Source organism: Arachis stenosperma, chromosome 5 (genome assembly GCF_014773155.1).
Source record: "Arachis stenosperma cultivar V10309 chromosome 5, arast.V10309.gnm1.PFL2, whole genome shotgun sequence".
Classification (NCBI taxonomy): Eukaryota; Viridiplantae; Streptophyta; class Magnoliopsida; order Fabales; family Fabaceae; genus Arachis; species Arachis stenosperma.
This window is the reverse complement of record NC_080381.1, coordinates 2,813,363-2,825,518: the sequence shown is the minus strand read 5'-3', so window position 1 is coordinate 2,825,518 and position 12,156 is coordinate 2,813,363. Positions and strand designations below refer to the sequence as shown.

The 12,156-nt window shown below is 31.5% G+C and overlaps 1 protein-coding gene across 1 annotated transcript; it reads left to right on the top strand.

Moving 5' to 3' along the window:
- Positions 1 to 3,064: 3,064 nt before the first annotated feature.
- Positions 3,065 to 10,075, top strand: LOC130979810 (rop guanine nucleotide exchange factor 14). The gene is made up of 8 exons (XM_057903357.1): positions 3,065 to 3,228; positions 3,977 to 4,163; positions 7,223 to 7,609; positions 7,919 to 8,073; positions 8,167 to 8,241; positions 8,341 to 8,610; positions 8,704 to 9,051; positions 9,412 to 10,075. Exons 2-8 carry the CDS (start codon positions 4,067 to 4,069, stop codon positions 9,790 to 9,792), a joined length of 1,713 nt encoding a protein of 570 aa, XP_057759340.1. The 5' UTR covers positions 3,065 to 3,228; positions 3,977 to 4,066; the 3' UTR covers positions 9,793 to 10,075.
- The last annotated feature ends 2,081 nt before the right edge of the window (positions 10,076 to 12,156 follow it).

The following is a 12,156-nucleotide window of genomic DNA, read 5'->3' as shown; positions in this document are numbered from 1 at the left end:
TATACCCTATTCTATCCTACTCACACTTTAAATATAACACATATTTTATAAAAACTAGGTATATAGTAAAAAAAATAAGAGTTGAACCCACAATCTCTCTTATATAATGACTTACAATAAATAAACAACTACTAAACTAGTTAGTTAATTTAATAATTTAGAGCATTAGTTTATTATTTTTTATGTTATTAATATGTATAAAATTTGAAATGATTAAATTTTATATTTACTTAAAAAAAATTTGACATTTCTACAGATAGAATAGGGTAGAATGGGGTTTAGAACTTTAGGATGCGAGTAGAGTTAGTGTTGAGAGATTCTTAACCCACGAATAAAGTAAGGTAGAATTTTAATAAAATTTTCAATTTGCAGATAAGGTTAGGGTAGGGTCCAAACCCTATCCTACCCTACCCATTGCCAGCCTTAAATACTACATTTCAATATTTATTAATTATTATTAAGATTTGAACCCTCTTAATTTTATTGTTTAACTTCTTATCTAATTATACTTTAAGTTTATCTAATTTTTGCTTTTAAAAACATATGTCAAGATTACAAATTAAAATTTTTTTATTAAAAATTTAAGTTCTAAAGTATTTATTTTTTATATTTATTAAAAGAATTATTTAAAATTTTTTACTAATAATAATTTTATTATGTATTATAAAAACATATGTTTGCAAAATCTTTTTTTTTTCATTAGTCTCTTCCGAACAAAAGTTTTAGCTCCCGACTCTGGTTAATTCCTTTTGAGTGTCTTTTTAGCTTTGCAATTAAACTTTGGCAATTACAGTATTTCCAACAATACCACAATTTTTCTCCCATCTTGTTCTTCTTTTTAAAAATTCTTATTATGTACTGTGTAATTTTTTCAATTTCTCACATTACAGTGGTATACATAGTTCTCAATTTCTCACTTCGGAAGCATACATACGAGGGGTATATATAGATCCTACTAATATTATTAAGTGTAATATTTTATAATATAATATTTTTTTATCATACATATGTTTTCTTTATTCTACACAAAAAATATATAACGAAAAATTATAGTTGACAATAGCAGAAGATTTATTCCCCAATCCCCAGGGTATATGCCATTGCTGGTTGATGTGAATACAACACAAATAAGGACAAATTAAGAGACAGTGGCCCTTAGTATCGGCACGTTTATTGGCCCTCAAATTAGGGGAATTAGGTTAAAAAATAACGATGGTATTACGTATACACTAAAATCAGTTATTAAAGTTAATTACTAGTATAAAATATATATTAAAACATAAATATACATTAAAAATAAATTAAATTATATATAAATATATTAATATCTGATTTTAATGATTAATTTTAATGTATAAATAGCATTTTTTTAAAAAAATAATGTATGCATGCAGCCACATACATCACTCGCATATGCATGCTTAATTGTGTTATGGCTCACAGGTTCTGACAATTTATTTTTTTTATCATATATATAATAAACCATGTGTTAAGTTTGAATTCTGAACGTTCTTCTTTTAAATCCTACTCATTCGTTAGAATTGTCTACCTAAAAATTATTTATTTATTAATGTCTTGTATTTCATAACGTTTAGGTTGGTTTCTTGCATGTGAATCTAGCTTGTTTATTTATTAATTGTTGAATTAATTCTAAGTCAATATCAGTCATGTGACCAACTCCAAACAATTTGATAATAATCAGATGGAAAACCCTTAAGACATCAATTATATATATATATATATGTTTGTATCTCATTTATACTATTCTACTTAATTATTTTAACTCACTTCATATACAATTTGAAATTTGAAATTATATCCATTAAATGTTTTGCCCCATTCTTTCTGAGTGAAACTCAGATCAATGTTTAGTTGTTGGTATCACTTATCACTTGAATACTTGATTCACTTCATTTGTTAAGTATTTTTTTCCTAATATTTTTTGAAAAATTTTAAAAATATTGTTAATATTTAATTTGTTTTAATTATATTTCTAACATTATAAATATATTTTATCTATGCCATTGAGGGTTAGTACTATTAGTTAGAAATATTGACATATTTACTAACACGTAAAAATTATTAGTTGACGTACACCACATTATATCTTGTCTCACTTAAAAATAAGAATATAATTGAACTATTAAAGATAAAATTGAAACAAATGTAAAAACTAATGAGAAAAATAGTATTTACAATTTTGTAATTTTTTTAAATAAATTTATATTAGTAACGCCATTAAAATATATTATTTCTACTGAGATTCAATTTAATTATATAATAATGTTTTTTATTAAAAATAAAAATTAAAATAAGTATCACATATACTTATTAGTAAATTATATAAAAATAAATTTTAAAGCGTATCATGTTTTTCATATAAAGATAACTTAGATATATTTTTTATATAATTTTTTAACAAATATGTAACTATAGTAAATAACTAAGTACTATATATTATTCAGAAATATGTTCATAAAAATGGACTCTCATAAACAAATGTAGCTCCAAATGTTATTCAAAGGAAAAAAATTAACAAACAATTTTTTTTTGAAAAATTATTATATTCTTTTAATTTTTAAATAAAGACAAATTTTTATTTTTATATTTTATTTTCTTTAAAAGATAAGATATATATGTAAATTTTACTCATGTAGAAATAAAAAATATGATTAAAAAAATAAATTGCTAAATCATTACTCTATTTTTCTGAAAGAATATCAGCTACACTATACAAATGAAATTTAAAATCGAACTTAGTAATAATTAATGAATTAATGAATGCATAGAGAGAGCTAGAGTGATATATAGGTTAGTAATAATTTATTGAATTTGAAATGCAAGACCATGATTATGATATTTTACTTTGAACCAAATGAAATGACAGAGCGCTATCCCATGGGCCCCACCCTACCATCGTCCCCTCTGAACTAATCCCTCACGCAATCTACACCGTTTGACTCACTTGAACCCACTATTTTCAACGGTCAAGATTCACTTACTGCTGAGGAGCCTTCTTCACTCTTCACTCTCCTCTTCTTTTTCTTTCTCCCTCTCTCTCTCTCTCTCCCTTCTTCAACGACTCTCTCTCTCTCTCTCTCTCTCTCATTTTTCGTGCTATTAAAATCAACACACGCCATTTTTTTTTCAATTCCAACCAGCTTTGTTCCACCATTGTTTACTCGCCTTCTACAATCAACAATGCTATGTTAGGTTTCGTTCTCTCAGGTTTGTTCATTTCTTTTGCCTCTTTCTAATTTTACACTGTTTTAGGTTCAGTTATTGTTAGCTTTCTCATGCGTCGCAAGGAATTGTTTGTTTCAGCTGAAAAGAGAAGGGGAAAAAATGCCACTTTTTTCTTCTGTTATCTTTGTTAAGGGACCCGAAAAAAGGGTGGAATTTGTGTGACTCATGGTTTAGACTCCATTGATTTGCTTTATGACGGTTTGATTTTTAGTTTTGAACTTTTGACCAACTCTGCTTCAAAAAGGTTACTAATGTTAGTAACCTTTTGCTCCAACAACACTTTTATTTTATTTTTTCTTTCTATGTTTCCTTTCTTTACAACCAAAGTGTAATCACTAATTAGAAACTACAACTAAATAATTAAATTTCAGTTTAATCTAATAATCATCCCATAATGTATCATAATTATACATCATAACTTGGCTAATATAACGTGATTGAGTATGCATTATTGGATTCATGAGTAAAATTTGTGATCATGTAGTGGAATTTGATTTTATTTGATTTATTTTGAAACCCGGGTGCTGTGGGAATTATTTCAAGCGTGACTTTGTCTGTGAAATTTAATGCTGAGGGAATACTATGACATGGTGGCCCATGATGCCAATGCCATTGTGCTTGTACCCTAACTGATTAATACTGAATTAACTTCCATATTATGAACAATATTATATTTAATTTGATGAAAATTTGTTTGAGAATTGAGGGTGAGTAATGGTATTTGGTACAGTGTTGGGTGAAGGGGTCAGAGGAAGAGTTATTGAAGCTAGACTGAGTCAGTGACCTTGTCTTGCTTATTATACAAAGACCGTGGGATAAGATGGGCAACAAGGAAAGAGGGATCTTCACCATGAGAAACAAACTTGCTTGCTGCTCTAGACAATGGAAAATTAGCATTGATTTTGATGACCAACAAAGTAAGTCCATACTCTCTTCCATACTCTAATAAGTAATAACTCACTTGTTTATTTATTCATTTTTGTTTTTTTAGGTAATTATAATATAACACAGTATAACACTTCGATTAATTAGTACATGAGTTTCTTATTGTAGTCTTTAATATTAAAGACATGTAAAGAGAGTTGTGGGGTCCACTACCTGCCGATACCTCTGTCTCACAATGCCTCTCCCATGTTACATTATAAGAGACTTAAAATAATTTCATGACTAAGCTAGGTTTCTAAAATGGAAGTAAGAAATTATTACGTCTCTGCTGTGTTATATATTTCTCTGAATCTTCCCTAAAATAAAAGCAAACCAACCCATTGATCAGATTTAAATGTTTTTCAAGGTCCAAACACGCAATGTATGTTTATCCATTTATTTTTATTATCTCTCATCAACAATAGTAAGAAAGCAATATTTGAATTTGAAATCAATATCTACAATTTCATGCGGCAGTAAGTCATTTATTCATGATACTATATTACTATATTCCAAGCTAGTATAGGTTTAGTGTTACTTGATTTGCAGGGCTTGTTAAGTTATTAATTAATCATACTTGTCACAGCCTCGTATATAATAAATTTCACTCCTTCTCTGTCTGCTGTAAGTTGTAACACCACCTTTTTAATAAATTGAGATCATAATATATATTTTCTAAATTAATTAAGCGAATGAATCTAGTATTCAACCGTGATCTTAAATAGTTAATTAGTTGTACACTTCCACTCAGAGTAGGTAAATTTGACTTTGAAGACACTTCCGCATTTTCTAATTGTATAGCTTGACCAGTTATTACCATACAGTTCTTTCAATTATTACAAGCTAACGAGTTTAACTGTAGATCTTCACCTACTCCATTCAATATAATTTTTCTTGATCCTGAAATTTCAGCCAAGTGTAGAAATTAGGATCTTTACGTTGGGAGCCTTTTATTCTTTCTCTAAAAATACACTTCTTTTTTGGTTTGAAAAAAGGGAAGGGGACCAATTTATATTTGATATTCCCACAACGGCGAGGTTTCTCTATCAAAATTTCCCTGAGGCAAATGGTGGCACCCCACAATTTCAAACCGTTTGCTTCGATCCATTATTTCAGATTGTGACATGGCTCCTCTTATTGTTTGAGATAAGAACAATCACAAGAGTCATGCTGCCATGGTGAAAATAGAACAAAGAAAACGAAACTGCTATAGTAGTGCAGAAGCGTTTGTTTACACGAATTTGGATCATCAAAGGAGATAAAGTGATGGGTTAATCGTTTGTAACTTTCATAAAATGTGTTCTCATTATCTTAATTTAAAAATATTTAACTTTTTAATTTACTATTTTACCAATTTTTTTTATTTTAGAGGATCTTGATCCAAATGAAAGGTAGCATTTTTGTGTTTCTAATTAAGTTGGGTACTGTATTTATTTTTTTATTGTTTGTGTCCCTAAAGTAATGAAAATATTGATTGTGAAAAGTCTAATGACCGACATGTAGGTGTGGCATGGGGCCCAGGATAGTGTTGTTAATTAGACGCAACTACTATCTACTTTTCTTTCTTTCTTTCTTTCTCTGCCTTTGATTCTGACAAACTGAAGTAAGTAAATGAGGTTCGGAGTGGGGACGCACCACTCATTGCCCTACTATTCTTCTCTCTTGTTCTTTCCTTTGGTCTTTCTACTATGGATTTTAGGGGATTCTTTCTTTCTTTCTTTTCATCTGTTTGGCTTCAACTGCATGAGCTTTTGTTGTTTCTATCCTGTCATTATTGTCACCCGAAACTTCTCACTTCCATTTGGAATCTTTGTCCTACATGCATAAATCCCGGGTTATGCATGTTGCTGAACACTTTCATCTGCTCCTAACTAGAGACAAATGAAACCAAATATTGGGTATTATCTTAAGTGTACTTAATTTTAATTTACCCTATGTTATAAATCGTGAAGTGTCTCTAATTTTTCATAATGATTAAAAAAAAAAACACAAGTGCCATGGAAACAATCTATTTAGATAACTATACATCTACACTAACAAGTACACTAAAAAATAATAGAGATGTGTATTTTATGGAACTTATATCAAGTTCTTAATTAGTATAGTAGTCAAAATCCGTTGTTTATGTATCATTTTTGTTTCAAAAAATTTCCTAACTTTCTAATAGATCTTCCAAAAACAAACTACCTATCTTATATCCCTCTCCATTGTCTCTTTGTACTCTCAACTCTAGTGTTCTATGTCCAAAATGATTATTATTTTTGTTGAAGACGCAAAGAGTCGTTGATAAATAGTTGCATGTGACTACGTGCTTGGTGCTTATGATGTAAAACATGCAAGGTTCTGAACAGATTTGACAGATGGGGAAGTGATGGCTATGCCCTTATCTGTTTGTCTCATGTGCGAATACTTTGATGTGTAAATTTATATTTATTTTTTATAACTTTGATGTGTAAATGCCGTTGCATTATTGCTTGCGACAATATAGTGGTTGGAAAAATATATGGATTTTGGCTAGCCAGCATAACATGTAATCTAGTCAATCTTGATATAGGTTGCCTTATAAAATTTACATGAACTTGGAGGTAACAATAATCGTGTGTCAGAGAAGTGAGGGAATCTGAATTATTCATTCTCCATGATAGAATTAACTCTATCCAACCACTTGTCAAGGCTCATTTTGTCTTCTATTGGGAGATCTATACTTTATTAGTGCTATTTCTTAGATGTATCGTGCTACTAGCTAATGAAATTATAAATAATTCAGATTTCTATTTCTAATGTACCAATTAATTATATTCATGTAATGTAGTTATTCTAATACCAGAGTCCTAATTGTTTAAAAAAATGCTATGTAACGTTTGGCTTTATGCCTGCATTGCATGCATACTTGTCTAGCAGCAGAGAATATATTCCTGTATTATTTCAACATTGACAGCAAGGCCTTTTTTATGTTCTAAATCCTTTAACTACATTGTTAATTTTCAATCCTAAGTATAACAACTGCTTGGAATCACAGTTTTTAATGAATTTAGAACGAAATCTTTTTCAGGGATAATGACGTATAATGGACTTGAGAGTTGCATTCTAAATAATCAGTCATATGAAGATGAAAGCAGAACAAGCAGAGGAGATGGATGCATAACTGATTCATTTGAGGATGATGATTCCACTACTTGCTCATCCAGCAAAGATGCTTTTGGATCATTCTCTTCGAAATGCTTAACAATGAAAAGGGATGAGCAAGAAGTATGGGAACTCGCGGAAAGTCCTCAGCACTTTTATGCCAAAGAGAAACCTTCTTATGCTATCCAATATTCGGATGTGGAAGCCATGAAGGAAAAATTTTCAAAGCTGTTGTTAGGTGAAGATGTCACAGGGGGAACCAAGGGACTCAACACGGCTTTGGCGCTGTCGAATGCCATCACAAACCTAGCAGGTCTGCCCCGAGTTCATATGAATAGTTAATAATCACATCACAATTCTGCTTGAGTTAGGTAGAACCACTTGCCAGCAAAACTCTTTATTCCAGGTTTTAACACAGCCGCAGACAGAAGGATTGGCTTGTTAATGCTTCTTATGTCAATTGTCAAAAATACAAAAATAAAATAAAAATATTATAAACCATATATTGAATTTAAACCATAGAATTTAACTTAAGTACATGCCTGTTGCTCATTCATTAATAATTTCTATTCTGGTTTCCTTTTTAAGCCAATCTAAGTGCTTACTTAATGAACCTATGCAGTGACAATTTTTGGTGAGCTTTGGAAATTGGAACCTCTATCTGAAGAAAGGAAGAGCAAATGGAGAAGAGAAATGGACTGGTTACTGTCTCCTACCAACTACATGGTTGAGCTAGTACCTGCGAAGCAAAGTGGTGCCAATGGAGGGATGTTTGAGGTATAATATATTTAAGCATGATGGTAAAGATTGTAATTTTTCTTTTCGTATATTGCGTTATATTGAATTTAGTGAGTGATCTCTTTTATTCAGATTATGACCCCGAAAGCACGCGCAGACATCCACATGAACCTTCCAGCACTTCAGAAGTTGGACTCCATGCTTATTGTATGTCATCTCTTTATTGTCATCCATTGACCTTGGACTTAAAATTTCAAATGACTTACCAAGACTTCTATTTGTGTTTTGGTGTTTTCCAATGTACAGGAGGCACTAGATTCGATGGTAGATACTGAATTCTGGTATGCAGAGGGAGGAAGCAGGGCCGAAGGGAGGAGCACGAGTTCACAGCAAAGCAAAAGGTGGTGGCTTCCGTCACCCCAAGTTCCAAGAACCGGCCTTTCGGACACTGCAAGGAAGAGGCTGCTTCATCAGGGAAGGGTGCTACGTCAAGTGTTCAAGGCTGCCAAATCTATCAATGAAAATGTGCTGCATGAGATGCCTGTGCCAGATATTATTAAGGATGCACTTGCAAAGGTGAAAATCTAGTGATACATTTTCAAGAAATTTCAATGCTGTTAAAGTACGTTGCCTTGTAACTAAATCTGCTTGATGTCTTCTTTGTCACAGTCTGGAAAGGCAAACCTTGGACAGGAACTTTACAAGGTTTTGACAGCTGAATCAAGCTCTCCAGAAGATATGCTTAAATCCCTGAATCTAAAATCTGAGCACTACGCCCTTGACACCATTAACAAATTGGAAGCTGCTATGTTCTCATGGAAACAGAGAATTGCGGAACAACTTAATGGCAAATCCCCAGTTAGAACTTCATGGTCTTTTGGGAAAGACTCTATGTCAGAGGTTGATAAAATGGAGTTATTATTAGAACGGGCAGAAACACTTTTGCAGCTGATTAAAATCAGATATCCAAACCTTCCTCAAACATTTCTTGATGCTACTAAAGTTCAATATGGCAAGGTGAGTTTTGTACTATTAGTAGTGTAGAAATCAAGCTGCAATCTTTTTGGTTTTTGGTTTTATCTGCTTCACTCACAGCCCTGCCTATGTGTTTGTTCAAAAAATACTTTGAACAAGTCAATGCCATATACAGTTTCAAGCCAAAAAAATAAAAAAATAAAAAGAGAGAATACAATTGAAAAGAAAAGTAAAAGCATCCAATTTATTGCGGGCCGGAAGCTTATCCTATTACCCTTATTGTGATGTAAAAATGAAAATACAAAATAAGAACAAAAAGACAGGATTTTCTGTGAAGTTTCTTGAAAAAGAAAAGCAAAAAAACAAGAACTATATAACCTTTGTCTGTGTCTACTTATGTAGGACATTGGGCAGTCCATTTTGGAGGCTTATTCCAGAGTTCTTGGAAACTTAGCCTTCAGCATCCTCTCTAGAATTGGAGATATACTGCAAGAAGATTCTCTAAGCAATCCTAACTCACCAGCGACCTCAATCTGCTCCCCAGCATTGACGAACCTCTCCGAAGCATGGGTGGTTGGTTCACATATCAGGCACTCCTTACTTGATAGGATGAACAAATTGGATCATCAGTACTGCGAATCGAGTTGTGGCAGTACTTCGGATATAGAATTCTCATCAATTGATGCCAAGTCCAGCTCAGTATCGGCTACTCCTAGTCGGAGCCGAGTTTGGTGCATTGGCAGGGAAGCTTGTGCAAGTATTTCTGCTCAAAATTCCCCATAGCAGTGGCTTTCCATAGCCATCCTTTGTAAATCTTACTATATAAACTTGGTAAAAATAGAAGCAAACTAGTAGGTTTGCCTTCTCGTAAATTTTGGATGGTTTTATAGTTAACTTTGCACAATCCTAGTCGTAGGTTGTTTCTGTATATTGTTGAGTTTCATGTGTAAGACTTGACAATTGAATATTTATGTATCATACCCAAGTTTCAGAATTCACAAATTAGTTAGTGATTTGAGCTTCAATATTTGTTAACATTTGACAAGTTCAAATTTCAACAACCTGAAATTCAAGAGGAATCTGGGTATGTTTGTTCGAATGTCAATATTTGTTCAAATTAGTTCACTTGCTATAGTTATGGTTTCAGTATAAGCATAACAAAGCAAAAGGTAAAATGTCATAATTATCACATAACTTCAGAGAGAAAAAGTGTAGTTTACTCTTACAGAATGAAAATTACACATAGAATTATTGAAAAAAGGTAAGTCTAAAGTGAAAAAGCTTTCTTGGAGGCCGGACTTAGAAGATGAGCAGAAAGAAAGACAATCAAAAGTAGCAATAGAAAGATAAAATCACTCAAGTAGAAGCAATAGTTTGAGTTGGTTCCTCAGCCTCCATTAAGCTATCAGAAGCAATAGTAGTTTTTATCAGATTCAGTTCCTGTATGACATGAACCATACTCATCCTTCTATTCGGTGAATCCACTGAACAAGCAAGTCCAACCCTAGAGAGTGAAAGCAAACAATTCTCTGCATTAGCATGCATAAGGCCTATTAGGTCCTCATCAATTCTTGTTGCAGCTTGTTTTGATTCCTCATGTAATATAGTTAGATAAAAAATGTTCAAAATGTCATGTGGAAGTGACATTTCGACATAACTACGAAGACGTAACCATCTTTGAACATTTCATCTGTTGGTCTTTTTCCGGTTAACATTTCTAAAATTAGAAATCCAAAACTATACATATCACCTTCAATTGACACCTTAGAACCCATTCCATACTCTGAAATGCAAAGTTAAAGTTATTATCTTGAAGCTGTATATATAAAACATGAAGGAGCATAACCAATAGTTCCCTTTAGTCCAATTATACTACTTTCAATATGAGACACTCCAATGGTTGAAAGCAACCTTGCTAAGCCAAAATCACTGACATGAGCTACCATGGAATTGTCAAGAAGAACATTGCTTGGCTTTAAATCACAATGAAGGACACTACTACTAGTGTTTGGGACAAAACATGGTAAGCTTATAAAAGTAGTGACAAGAAACAGGTGTAGGTGTATATACCAAAATATGGGTAAAACGGAGTGGATCCTCTCCAGTGGAAAAAAAAACTGGATGGTATCCAGTGGAAGATCTTACCCTTCATTGTATTATCTCTCTCATTTATTTCTGGTCTCACTTGTAAAATTAAAGGTGGAAGATTACATTTTATTCTCTCCAATGACAAAAAAAAAAAAAGGAGAAAATCCGTTTCCTGGGTAAAACAAAAGAGAAAGACTGCCTCATATGCATGGTTGAGGAACAAGAAGCCTTTTTTTTAGTGGGTTTTCTTTTGTTTGTATATATGAAGCAACAAGAAGCTAAGCACATGTTTCTTCCTTAATTCTATTACTACTAGGACTTAAATACTAGAGTCTCAATGTAATGAACACACATATTACACCTCAAAATATTGTTGCTATAATCAAGAGTCAAGTAGATTATTAATCTCGCCCATGTGTGACTATGGAAAGAGAAGAGACAAGACCATGCTACATAATGAAGATTTTTCAAATATCCGTAACAATTTCATGAAACAAATCGAATTAAAAAAACGGATGAATGTATTTGAAGTTTGGGCCAATTACTATTTACCAAGGTTCTAAGAAGACTAAAATTTTTGACATTTTAGTGCTTGGATTTAGTGACCGGTTAATTCTTGATTTGTTGGCAAAAAAAAAAAAATCACAAAAAAGTGGAGTTTAGAATTATTTACATTTCGCTATAGACTTGCATTTGAATTTAATTATCAAAATAATTAATTATTTTATTAAAAATATATAAAATAATACAATTAATAAACTATATTTATTATTTAGGGTTAACTAAATATATTTTTTTTAGGTTATCTTTTAATTCGACAAGTTAATAGTTAATCCGTCGTATATTTGAATTTCATATAAAAATGTGTCATTATATTTAAAGGTGAAAACTCAGGTGCAGTTAACTTCATGTGAAGTTGATAGATGAGAATTGTTAGATGATAATTTAATCAAAATTGTCAAATTATTTAATAACTCTTAGTTATCAATTTTACATAAAATTAACTTGTATCTAAATTTTTGTTATATACAAAAAATAAGATTCAAACTCTTAGTATTT

What these genes read in the sequence shown, in the direction of transcription:
- LOC130979810 (XM_057903357.1), top strand. Translation starts at nt 4,067, where the DNA reads ATGGGCAACAAGGAAAGAGGGATCTTCACCATGAGAAACAAACTTGCT. An exon ending in AGTTGGACTCCATGCTTATT is followed by an intron (nt 8,242 to 8,340) that starts GTATGTCATCTC and finishes TCCAATGTACAG; the next exon opens with GAGGCACTAGATTCGATGGT. An exon ending in CTAAAGTTCAATATGGCAAG is followed by an intron (nt 9,052 to 9,411) that starts GTGAGTTTTGTA and finishes CTACTTATGTAG; the next exon opens with GACATTGGGCAGTCCATTTT.